The sequence below is a fragment of the Spea bombifrons genome, chromosome 4 (assembly GCF_027358695.1).
Source record: "Spea bombifrons isolate aSpeBom1 chromosome 4, aSpeBom1.2.pri, whole genome shotgun sequence".
NCBI classification, from domain to species: Eukaryota; Metazoa; Chordata; class Amphibia; order Anura; family Pelobatidae; genus Spea; species Spea bombifrons.
In genome coordinates, this window is record NC_071090.1 from 2,778,410 (window position 1) to 2,790,503 (window position 12,094).

The following is a 12,094-nucleotide window of genomic DNA, read 5'->3' on the forward strand; positions in this document are numbered from 1 at the left end:
TTATGAAAAAGGGTTTTCTAGCCATCAATTAGCCTTTTATACTTAAACGTGGATCAGCGAACTCAACGTGCCATTGGGACACAGGAGTGATGGGAGTGATAAAGGGCCATTGGGACACAGGAGTGATGGGAGTGATAAAGGGCCATTGGGACACAGGAGTGATGGGAGTGATAAAGGGCCATTGGAACACAGGAGTGATGGGAGTGATAAAGGGCCATTGGAGCACAGGAGTGATGGGAGTGATAAAGGGCCATTGGAACACAGGAGTGATGGGAGTGATAAAGGGGCCTCTGTACGCCTATGAAGAGACTCCATTAAAAATCAGCCGTTTCCGGCTACAATAGTCATTTACAGCATTAACCCCGTCTGCGCTGGATTTAATGTTATTTAAATGGACAAAATTTGCTTTTCCTTGAAAAACAAGGACATTTGTCAGTGACCCCAAACCTTTGAACGGTACCGTGTGTGTATGTGTGTGTGATATACATCAATTCAGAATGCTTTCCCAAGCGCAATAAATAAAATGCTCCATACTTGTTACGAAGATCACATTGTTACCTGCAAAATGTTACATTTATTTCATGTACGATGACACAGTTTTATGGGACACACTGTTATGACCTCATGCCTTTCACCAACCAGACCATCCGGGTAATAATCACACAAGTTAATTATACATTAGAGGACCTATGAGCGGAATTATGACCTTCAAGGCTTGAACACCACTGGGTCCTCCTTTATCAGGTCACCGGATCGGCTGCCGACAAGCTGTGCGTCGGGAGGAAGGGGGGGCCATAGAAATCCCAACCGTGGTGAGGGGGTCAGCCTCCCCCCCTCCGGTACATAGGTATAAGTCCAAGACCCCAAAATATTTCTCTCCTATTTCTTCTTGAGGGCTCTTTTCCCCTCGCCTTTCTTGGGTTTTCCTTTCCCACGCAGCTTCCTAAGACGTCTCATCTCTTCTTTGAAGTCTTCATGCTCGTCCCTGTGCGGGGCAGGACAAAAACAAATCCGATGAAGAATGGGGGTGTCCAGAGGGAATGCAGGTTAACCCCTTAATGACAAAGCCTGTACATGTACGGCCTCAAAATGCATTGTTTTCAATGGGTTTAGGGACTGCCCATTGTCCTTAAGGGGTTTCAAGTAAGAGAGGAGTAAAGCATCCTTAAAATACAGATGAGCGGAGAGGATGAATAAGAAACAGAAAACCGGAAATAGAAAAAAATAACATTTTCTACATAAAAATATTCTTAAAATCATTGAATTCCCGTCATAACGTTCAGCTGTGGCGGGGGTTCTTTTATCTACTATTAATTGCATGCAAAGAATCTTGAATAAGTTTGGCCCTTGCTGGCATCCTTATCTCTTGGCTTAATGTTAATTTTTTTTTTCTATTTCGAGTAGAATTCCGTGTTTTTCTTCGGTTTATATCCGTTTATCATGTTAGTAAGACATGGTAGAATTACCTGTACAAGCCGAGAAACCTGAGGTTCCTCATGAGCGACACGTAAGCGTTGTGCTGCGGATACCAGTCGTAGACCTCTTTCCTTTTGGCCAGCGGCTGCTCGCTGAAGAGCTTCACCACCTTCATCGATCGGTCGTCTGTCGGCCTCACCACCTCTCCAAAGATCCTGGCGCTCAGGCGGCCCATCCGGAGGGCGTAGCTGGACAAGGTGGACATGCTGCTGCCGACGAGCGTCAATGCCGCCTGCAGAAAACGCCAAGGGACTGTGTATAAGACATGAGGCAAGATAGACTTACTGGGTACCCTTTAATAGGCAGAAAAAAACAGCCGAACCCCCAATATTAGCCTGTTTAGTTGTAAATATTGTCTAATTCCTCCTTTTTTCTGCACCGGAATCCCAATTCGATTTTAGTTTAGATAGTAAGCTCATGTGCCTGACCCTCAGGAGCCCACCCTAATTTAGTATGAAAGGGCCATAAGGCTAGATGGCAGCTACAGACGGGGTCCTCAACTCTACTACTGCGACATCAGTAAAAGTATATTTGTTATGTATCTGTCGCCCACCCTGCCTTTAAATTGTGCAGCGCTAAGGCATATGATAGTGCTGACACAAAAAGTGATAACAATAGTACAACTCCAGTATAATATACCTTTCAAAAGTTTAGGGTCATAAAGGGCCATTGGAGCACAGGAGTGATGGGAGTGATAAAGGGCCATTGGAACACAGGAGTGATGGGAGTAATAAAGGGCCATTGGAACACAGGAGTGATGGGAGTGATAAAGGGCCATTGGAACACAGGAGTGATGGGAGTGATAAAGGGCCATTGGGACACAGAAGTGATGGGAGTGATAAAGGGCCATTGGAACACAGGAGTGATGGGAGTGATAAAGGGCCATTGGAACACAGGAGTGATGGGAGTGATAAAGGGCCATTGGAACACAGGAGTGATGGGAGTGATAAAGGGCCATTGGAACACAGGAGTGATGGGAGTGATAAAGGGCCATTGGAACACAGGAGTGATGGGAGTGATAAAGGGCCATTGGAACACAGGAGTGATGGGAGTGATAAAGGGCCATTGGGACACAGGAGTGATAGGAGTGAGATTTTTATTTCAAAAATAAGGACATTTCTAAGTGACCCCAAACTTTTGAATGGTAGTGCGTGTGTATTAATTATATATATATACATACAAAAAAAACAAACAAAGCTAGGTATAAAAAGCTTTTCGAAGCTTCACTGGTCTTTATAGCACAATCACACCTATAGCTGCGCCTTTGGTTCATTTTGCATCTTTTTTTTTACTAATCACTGCAGCTGGTTCTAGAAACTTGAACTAGAAACAGGGGACAGAGCTTTATCTGCGCATAACGACTACCATAGCAACCAGGACAAATTGTTTGTTGTATCTCGTTCTATTGATTAGGATTAAATTATATTTTAGATAAAATGTCACTAACTCCTCTGGCTTAGTGGCTATCCCGAAACGCATTGTTCAATTGTTGCTTATATCGATTCCACATCCCAACATAAGGAAGGAAGTTTTACTTTACTGAGGGGGTGGTAGATAAGTGGAACAGCCTTCCACCAGAATTGGTAGAGGGTAATACAGTGAGGGGATTAAACATATGTTTAGACATACGGCTCCTGAATCTAAGACGAGACCAACGACTGATTAAAGGTTTGAGAAACGGGCAGACTAGATGGGGCAAATAGAACATATTTTGGATTACCGAATGTGATTGCTTACTGGTTTAATGGAATGGAATGGAATTTCAAGAAGGCAAACTATATAAGGAGTCATAGCTGCTAAGATTCTGCCAATCATTTTTATTTATCTGTAATATATCGTAACTACCGGCAACTCAGAAGTTCTATAAATATGCTAAACGCTAGGGGTGATATCCAGGTGGGGGTATCACACCCCTCTGGCACCCAAAGGGTTAATCTGCACATACCTTTCTTGCCACTAAGACCTAATGCAGGACGTGGCAGCTAAATAATTGCCCTTAACGTTATTCCGAGAGGCACGGCTGGAATCCCATAAAAGTCACCTGTAAAAAAAATAATTACGCGGTCACTGGCGGTGGAATGAGCAGCATTATGCAATAAAGCCCTAATAAACGTGACATCAGAGAAAAGCAAGCTGCTCGTTGCATCATCCCGGGGGTATGTGCAAGGAGAAAAAAAAAAAAAGGGGGGGTTGGTGCAAAGTTTGAAAAGTGGTCCTATCACCATAGCAACCAATAGGATGGTACTAATCATTGGTTTCTATGGTGATAAGACCACTTGTCAAACTTTTTTTTAAAAGCTCTGTTTGAACATACATGATTTTAATAGTTCCTGTGTTATGGATTAAGGAGGCCTGCGATCACCTCTAAAGGGTCCAATCACACGTAATCCGGGGGGCCGCTGGTCAGTAGGGATGCCTATTAAATATATTATGGAATCAGAATACCGCAGAGCCTTAAAACGAACAATATATATATATGGCTATTTTTTAGGGACTAAGGATATTTTCTAAGTCATATTAATATAACATTTTGAGATTTAAGGGATCAATATTTTAGATCTAGTCTGCCTGTTCTGCGTGCTGTTAAGACTTAAACCTTAATCAGTCGTTGGTCTCGTCTTAGATTCAGGAGCCGTATGTCTTTCCCATGCATGTTTAAATACCCTCATTGTATTACCCTTTACCACTTCTGCTGGGACACTGTTCCATTTATCTACCACCGACCTTTTTAAGCACTTTTTATTGTAATTATTATTATTATGATTGCTTTATGTATATCCCAAACCTTCTTGAAGCTCTTTACCACGTCTATCATTATGTATTGTTTTATACAGCGCCATCATATTCCGTAGCGCTGTACAATGGGTGAACAGGACATGACAAGCAGTATATAACATAACAAATTATAACAGGTGAGGAGGGCCCTGCTGTAAGGAGCTACCCACACTGTAAGGCTATTCCAGGTATCTACGAACCCTCATTTATAAAATATATATTTAATTGTCTTAGTAAATAGATTACAGTACTATTTATTTTGCCATTAGTATATATATCACACCCATACATGCAGTGGGCAAAACCTGCAGCTGTGAATACATATAATATTACCACCATAGTATTCAGTTCTTAAATCCCTCTGCGGGGGGATAATTCTCTGCAGCAAGGGGTAATTCAGTAGGAAATGTAGTGCCCTCTCGGCATGCAAAGGGTAAAACACAATCCAACAACCTCTTACCTGTCTGACCTCTCTATTGCCCCATGCAGCCTGCCTGCTCTGGAAGCAAATCCCCGACTTCCGGGTTACCCAGGCAAGTAACGCGCATGCGCAATGTCAATCTCAGCCGGAGTTAGCGGAGGCAGAAAGACGTCAGGTGAACTAGACTCAGTAACCTAGCAACGGCTGCACACGGAGTCCTAAACACAAGAGACTCAAATGAATGAGGCGCCCTATAGTTCTAAACTGTTTGAAAGACCCTTTTCAATTTTCATAACTATATAAAATATAAAGTAATTCTATGTGAACGGGGTCATTTAATCAAAAAAGCTGCAATGTACTGAGGAGAGAAGCCATGAAAATATGACTTGGATGCATGAAAAGTAAGAAAAAACAAATTTTGACCAAAAACATTATGAAAATATATAGTCATTAATAACAATGTAATGCTGGAATATTTATGCCATGACCCCCCCCCAATGGCATTAATGTACCTGGGTACTCTCAGGGTTTGCCCCGGACTCCCATTTGTTGCTTTTGCTTCCAGTTATGGTTGATATCCCTGCTTGAATGCAGGTGACTCAATTAAGTGTATCTTTAAAGAATGACATGTCGAGGTTTCCACGAGGGCCGCAATATGGGCCATTGGGGGTAACACGTTTTGTGAGTCCATACATAGAATCTTCACGATGGGCTATTAAAGGGTTAATATTTCAACCGTCTCAGAGGCGTATGGGTATAATAGCGTCCCTCTGCCCTAAATTGGGACACTTAGTAGGTATGGATCCCTCTACCTTACAGTACTGCAGGCTTTCTTCCCTGATCCCCTCTTTCCTCCCCTGATGCCCCTCTTTGCTCTCCTAATGCCCCTCTATACTTCCCCCGATGCCCCTCTATACTTCCCCCGATGCCCCTCTTTTCTAGGACTCAGTTTGCTTGGTTTGAGGGTATCACGGGAATCACGCCTTGGAGGAATATTTAATTGTTCTATATAATCACTTTGACATGTAAAACCAATCATGTATCATTATTATTATTATTATTATTTATTTATTTTATTATGTATTATTATTGTATTATAATTTTATTATGTATTATTTTTTTTTATTATGTATTATTATTGTATTGTTTTTATTTTATTATTATGTATTATTATTTATTATTATTGTATTGTTTTTATTTTATTATTATGTATTATTATTATTTTTTTATTGTGTATTATTATTGAATTATTATTTTGGTCTCAGCAATGAAGATTTATTTTAAATTTAAGATAAAGCCAAAACACCCATTGTACAGCGCTGCAGAATACGAAGGCGCTATATATAAACAGTCCCCACAGCTGGGCTGATGCCTCTTTTATTGCTGCTATTACTATTTCTGAAATAACCTGTATAACCTATAACTGCCCCTCGCCGTCTCCCAGATATAACCACGGGCTAAAAATAGGCTCCCCGCCACCGCCGCAAGCCGTTAATAACCCTTCATCAGACGCTCTCTGCAGGGCGACCTCCTAATGGTTGCGATCAGCTGCGGTAACGTTACTATTCTGCTTGGAAACTGCAGAGTCTGTTAGTCCGTCTCGCCGAGAAGGACAGAGACACACGGACAACGAGAGAGAGAGATATATATACAGCGCATGAGCTGCGAATTATAGTCTCCAATAACAGCTGCGGGCCAATAAAATGTCTGTGCAGCGGCAGTAACAGCCAGACTGTCTGCCAGACCAGCCAATCATCGGTGGCCTCGTGTCACCTTGTTTAAAGAGCCAGTTGTCCTTGAACTCAGGTGTGGATGAAGAGGCGAGTGGAGGTGTGTGAGGTGTCTGTACAGCAAAGGGCTTTTATCACATCGTTCCCACCCAAGAGGGTCCCGGGTCACCCGATTTTCAGCCTGTTCATGGACCTGCCATGCGCGAGTCCTGATGAAGGCTGAGGAACGTACCGGGAAAGGCACCGATGTCCTTCAACTGCGACCCTTCCAGGTTGTCTCTAAAAGGGGGCAATTAACCAAACTGGCATGAGCCTACCGAAAAAAAAAAGTTTAGCCCTATTACCCTGAACCAGAAGGGTCGTTGCTGTCCGTGAAGGACATTTTCAAGATATTCACCTTCGAACTTTTGGTTTTTTTTCGCCCCATGAAATTTAACGCATCTCTGACTCCCCATCCCACCAACATCACAGGCGTCCAAATCGCGGTAATTGTGTTGGAGGTATGGCTAGCGGTAGGGGGTGGTGCTTAAGCTAGCAGGGGGAGTGGTCAGATCTAAAAGGCAGATTAGCCGGAGGGGGGGCAAGACCACCCACTCACCCACTCACCATACCCAAAGAGCTACATTGTAGCGCCCAGCTCCATGGTGTTGCGAAGAGACCACGTCAGAGCCGAGGCTTCCCCCAATCGACCCATGATCCCCTCTGCCCGCAAAAGTGGCACAGTGCCTAAAAATTGGGACTGTCCAGGGAAAACCGGGACAACTGGGGGGTATCCCGTTCTATCGACTGTATACATTGACTCTCTTAGAGGTACTTAGGACCCAGTCTTCCCAATACCTTTAAATTAACTTAATTTTCATTTATTTCAATGTTTTTTGGAAAGAAAAACATTTCCATTTAATTTAAAAAAATATATAAAAAGAATGTTTAGACAGATGAAGTATTTCTCCTATTTAACAATGTGGATTTTTTTTTCGTTGTAAACATTTTTACAAGAACGTTATTGTTGCGTATGAAACATATTTTGTTCATATGTAATTAATATGTAATTATAGGTCAAGCTCCACAAAGCTGAGCTGCAACCAAAAATGGTTTATTTTATATACATTTTGCAAATGAATGCAGGTTTCTGTAGTTTTTTTCCCCCCTGTTCCTACTCATAAAAAAAGGATTTTGGTGCGAAGTTCGAAAAAGTGGGTTTTATCACCATAGCAACCAATGGAATTTAACCAACTGATTGGACCATGTTACTGGTTGCCATGGTGATAAGGTCACTTTGTTAAGCATTAACTGAGCTGTTTTTGTTATTCCAGTAGGTGGCGCTTTAACCATTAAATGCGCAGAAAGAATTCACCATCGTTTTCGATCTGGGAATGTTCTTCCCGTCTCCCCCAGCCACCTCGCACTGTGTTGGTTACAGAGCGTATTATTCATTTCAGTGAGACGTGGGCTTTAATTTGTAATTATATTAATATAATTTAACACGGCAGCCCCAGTAAACCTGTTTGAAATCTTCAGGCCTTTATTATCTAAATTGTGGCACTTTAAAGGTCATACACTTTGTGTAAGGAAAAGGGGCTATGTATGTTTGTACGTATGTGAGCATGAATGTGTATGTATAAGTGTATGTGGGCGTGGATGTGTATATATAAGTGGTGTGAGAGGGTGTGTGTGTAAGAATGAGTGTGTATGTGTGTGTTAGCAGGGATGTGTGTGAGGATAGATGTGAATGTGTAATTGGTGTGAGATGTAGTGTGTGTTATGGATGTGTGTGTGTTGTGTTTGTGTGTGAGCATGAATGTGTATATATAAGTGGTGTGAGAGGGTGTGTGTGTTAGAATGAGTAAGTGTACATGTAAGTGCGTTTACGAAAGTGTGCCAGATTGTATGTTGCAAGGGGCAATGATGGCACAGACAAGCTGTTCAGGGACAATGGTTGCATAAACAAGCTGTTTGGGGGCAATAATGGCACAGACAAGCTGTTTGAGGGCACAGAAAAGCTGTTTGAGGGCACAGACAAGTTCTTTGGGGGTTAGGATGGCACTGATGAGCTGCTTGTGAGCGACGGGGGCAAATGCATATTCTGCAGAATCCCCCAAGCATTTGCAACGTGCTGCATGTGTATAAAAACATAACGTGTGGCCCTGCGCAAACTAGATGGAGGCCACACTTACGTGATTTGGTAGTCATCATCCCCAGTCTGGCCCTTAATGCCAGTACGTCCCTCGGGAGGCAGCCGCCTGGATTACCTTCTAATCACAGCAGGACTACAGCTCAACTTTTTCGGATATTAGCAGGCAGTTGGTGGGTTGGACTAAATATTATCTCCGCCCACATTTTGTTTATTTTTTTTCTCATGTCCCACCCCATTCAAACTAAACCACACCCACTTCTTGGGGGCTTGGGAAGATACCTGCGGCCAGGGATTTAAATCAACATTTAACACCAATAAAAAAAAGAACAGAGGAGAGCCGCCATGTTTTAATTACCCGTTTACTTTCCACGACTGTCAGTTTAATCATTTGTATTCTCGTGAACAAATTGTTTAATTATCTATCAGACGTGTTTCCAGCTGGGGAATAATGGAGTCCAGCCTCCGCACTCACAGAGACGCAGCCAAATAATTCCCGAAACCAAATTATTTGTGTCCCTTTAGAATCTAGCATATGTTGTATACGTGGGTTTTAAACACGAGAAAGATTCTAAGTTCTATTAACCCTTCCCGTTCTAGACAGCACATTGTGATGTCCCAGCCAAGAACGAGTTAATTCAGCATTTGCGATACAGCTGCTTCTTGCTCCTACAAATCTAAGCCAACTGGGCTAAGGGCGCTTATCTGGAGGGAGATGGTCTTGGGCTTTCTGGTGTTCGAAGTCCCATCATACAAATATAACACGTGAGCATGGTGGGAATTATAGTCTTACATCAGACAGGAAATTCATGAAAATGCATGAGTGTGTATGTGCAGGTGTGCGTTAGCATGAGTGTGTATGTGCAGGTGTGTGTTAGCATGAGTGTGTATGTGCAGGTGTGTGTTGGCATGAGTGTGTATGTGCAGATGTGTGTTAGCATGAGTGTGTATGTGCAGGTGTGTGTTGGCATGAGTGTGTATGAGTAGATGTGTGTTGGCATGAGTGTGTATGTGCAGGTATGTGTTGGCATGAGTGTGTATGTGCAGGCGTGTGTTGCATGAGTGTGTATGTGCAGGTGTGTGTTGGCATGAGTGTGTATGTGCAGGTGTGTGTTGGCATGAGTGTGTATGTGCAGGTGTGTGTTGGCATGAGTGTGTATGCGTAGATGTGTGTTGGCATGAGTGTGTATGTGCTTGTGTGTGTTAGCATGAGTGTGTATGCGTAGATGTGTGTTAGCATGAGTGTGTATGTGCAGGTGTGTGTTAGCATGAGTGTGTATGTGCAGGTGTGTGATGGCATGAGTGTGTATGTGCAGGTGTGTGTTGGCATGAGTGTGTATGTGCAGGTGTGTGTTGGCATGAGTGTGTATGTGCAGGTGTGTGTTGGCATGAGTGTGTATGTGCAGGTGTGTGTTGGCATGAGTGTGTATGTGCAGGTGTGTGTTGGCATGAGTGTGTATGTGCAGGTGTGTGTTGGCATGAGTGTGTATGCGCAGGTGTGTGTTGGCATGAGTGTGTATGCGTAGATGTGTGTTGGCATGAGTGTGTATGCGTAGATGTGTGTTAGCATGAGTGTGTATGTGCCTGTGTGTGTTAGCATGAGTGTGTATGCGTAGATGTGTGTTAGCATGAGTGTGTATGTGCCTGTGTGTGTTAGCATGAGTGTGTATGCGTAGATGTGTGTTAGCATGAGTGTGTATGTGCCTGTGTGTGTTAGCATGAGTGTGTATGCGTAGATGTGTGTTGGCATGAGTGTGTATGCGTAGATGTGTGTTAGCATGAGTGTGTATGCGTAGATGTGCGTTAGCATGAGTGTGTATGCGTAGATGTGTGTTAGCATGAGTGTGTATGTGCAGATGTGTGTTAGCATGAGTGTGTATGTGTAAATGTGTGTATGTATAAAATATATATATATAAAATAAAAATAAAAAATACACCAGACTAGTATTTATTCCCAATACAACCTCCAATGTTTAATTCCCCAATCCTGTAACGTAATGATCTGTTTCATTACCGAATATTTGTCATGCTCCCGTCTTCAGTCCGAGTGACATATACATTTTATATACTGATAATCCCACATTAAAAATAAGCTTGGACCTTGTAATTCCTAAAAATCAGAGTTCTATTAATGTAAATTGACTGGCACGCACACCGATAACAGTTCAACGTTTTTTTTTCCTTAGGCCTTTGTTTGTTTGTTTGTTTGTTTGTTTGTTTCCTTCGATTTCCATCGGCAGTCCAGCCTGCGTTTCGAGGCCTGAACTAAGGCATCTGAGAAAAAGAAATAAAAATAATAATAATAATCCACGTACGGACACTGCGTTTCTGCGTTAATCTCCAAGCGTCCTTCTTGAGCTCCTCTGAAACACTCGCTACTGAAACTCAACATATTTTGACAAAGAGAACAATTTTTTTTCGGAGGGGCGGGGGAGGGGAAGGATAAACAGCGGTAACCCCCCCCCCGCAAGAAAACACAGATACATATAGATATATATATTTGTATAACAAACTTTACGGTAGCTAAACATCGTGGTTTGCCCACTTATTTCTTTAAGCGGTATTTCTTGACGTGGGGTGGCCGTAGAAGCCATGGTAACGCAACGTTGTTTGATTAACGGAATAGTCCTTCGACGCTAGTCTTTTTTTGAAGATGGTCGTGGATATTTTGCGGGGGTTATGGAGAACTCGGTTAAATGGGGATGGAAGAAATGAAGACGGTGGGAGATAACGGCAAACGGGTCGCTTATCCGAGTTAATGTTGGCTTTACGAAGAAGGCGCTCTGGTCTTAAAGTCAAGAGATCCAAAACATTGATCATGAGTTATCTACAATCCGAGATACGGTCATCAGTCTCCCAGTGTAAAGGCGTCAGCGTTATGGTATTTTAGTTCCACTGCCTTTTCCAACGTGGTAAGGTGGCCACCTTGGAAGGGACTGTTGAAGAAACATCATTGCTCCGTCAGAAGCTGGAGGACATCGCCCCGTCTTATTTCATTACGTTTCCGAGCTTGGGTTTGGGTCTGTTGGTTTTGTTTAGCACACCGTTCCGTTCTCGGGTCTCGTTTTGGGGCAGCTGGTCCTCAGGACAGGCTGCACGGAGGGAGCTAAGGTGCAGAAGAAACCTGAGATTAAAGTCAGGCCCAGTCCCCCCCAGGCACAGAACATGGACCACCCGTAGCCGTGGCTCATGTCGTCGGGTAATCCGTACATGTCGCGCGGGTTCCGGGACAATTCGAAGTTGATCCCTGCCACGCAGGTACACAGTGAGATGATACAGAAAGTGCCTGCAAAGGGAGAAGAAACCTTTAATGTCCATCACGGCCACTCTAATAAATATTAATATAATTAATAAAAGTCATGCACTACAATGAATTGCCATAGTAACCAAAAAAACCCCAGAATTATCAACTCTACAGATGCTGGGGGGATATAATTAATCTCAAACATATTACTTGTGGGTACTGCTTTTTACGATGTATGGAGTGGGTTATTAGTGCTCGCCCCGCTCATTATGTTTACATATATCATGTTTGAAGTGGTCAGACTTACTGGCTTTGCG

The 12,094-nt window shown here is 42.9% G+C and overlaps 2 protein-coding genes across 3 annotated transcripts in view; both read right to left on the reverse strand.

The window, feature by feature from the left end:
• Window positions 1–551: 551 nt before the first annotated feature.
• On the reverse strand, window positions 552–4,812 carry MRPS33 (mitochondrial ribosomal protein S33). 2 transcript variants are annotated; one of them, XM_053465306.1, is made up of 4 exons: window positions 4,712–4,812; window positions 3,422–3,517; window positions 1,467–1,708; window positions 552–985 (listed from the first exon to the last, which is right to left on the reverse strand). In XM_053465306.1, the coding sequence occupies exons 3-4, from the start codon at window positions 1,679–1,681 to the stop codon at window positions 880–882; spliced, it is 321 nt and encodes a 106-aa protein (XP_053321281.1). In that variant the 5' UTR covers window positions 1,682–1,708; window positions 3,422–3,517; window positions 4,712–4,812; the 3' UTR covers window positions 552–879. The 2 variants fall into 2 exon arrangements, with proteins under 2 accessions (XP_053321281.1, XP_053321282.1); XM_053465307.1 differs by lacking the exon at window positions 3,422–3,517 and having other exon boundaries at window positions 4,712–4,769.
• Window positions 4,813–11,562: 6,750 nt separating this feature from the next.
• Window positions 11,563–12,094, reverse strand: part of TMEM178B (transmembrane protein 178B) — a 71,312-nt gene continuing 70,780 nt past the window's right edge. Inside the window, exon 4 of the mRNA XM_053465297.1 lies at window positions 11,563–11,819. Coding sequence (XP_053321272.1) covers window positions 11,569–11,819 — 251 coding nt within the window. The 3' untranslated portion in view covers window positions 11,563–11,568. The remainder of the gene's footprint in view (window positions 11,820–12,094) is intronic.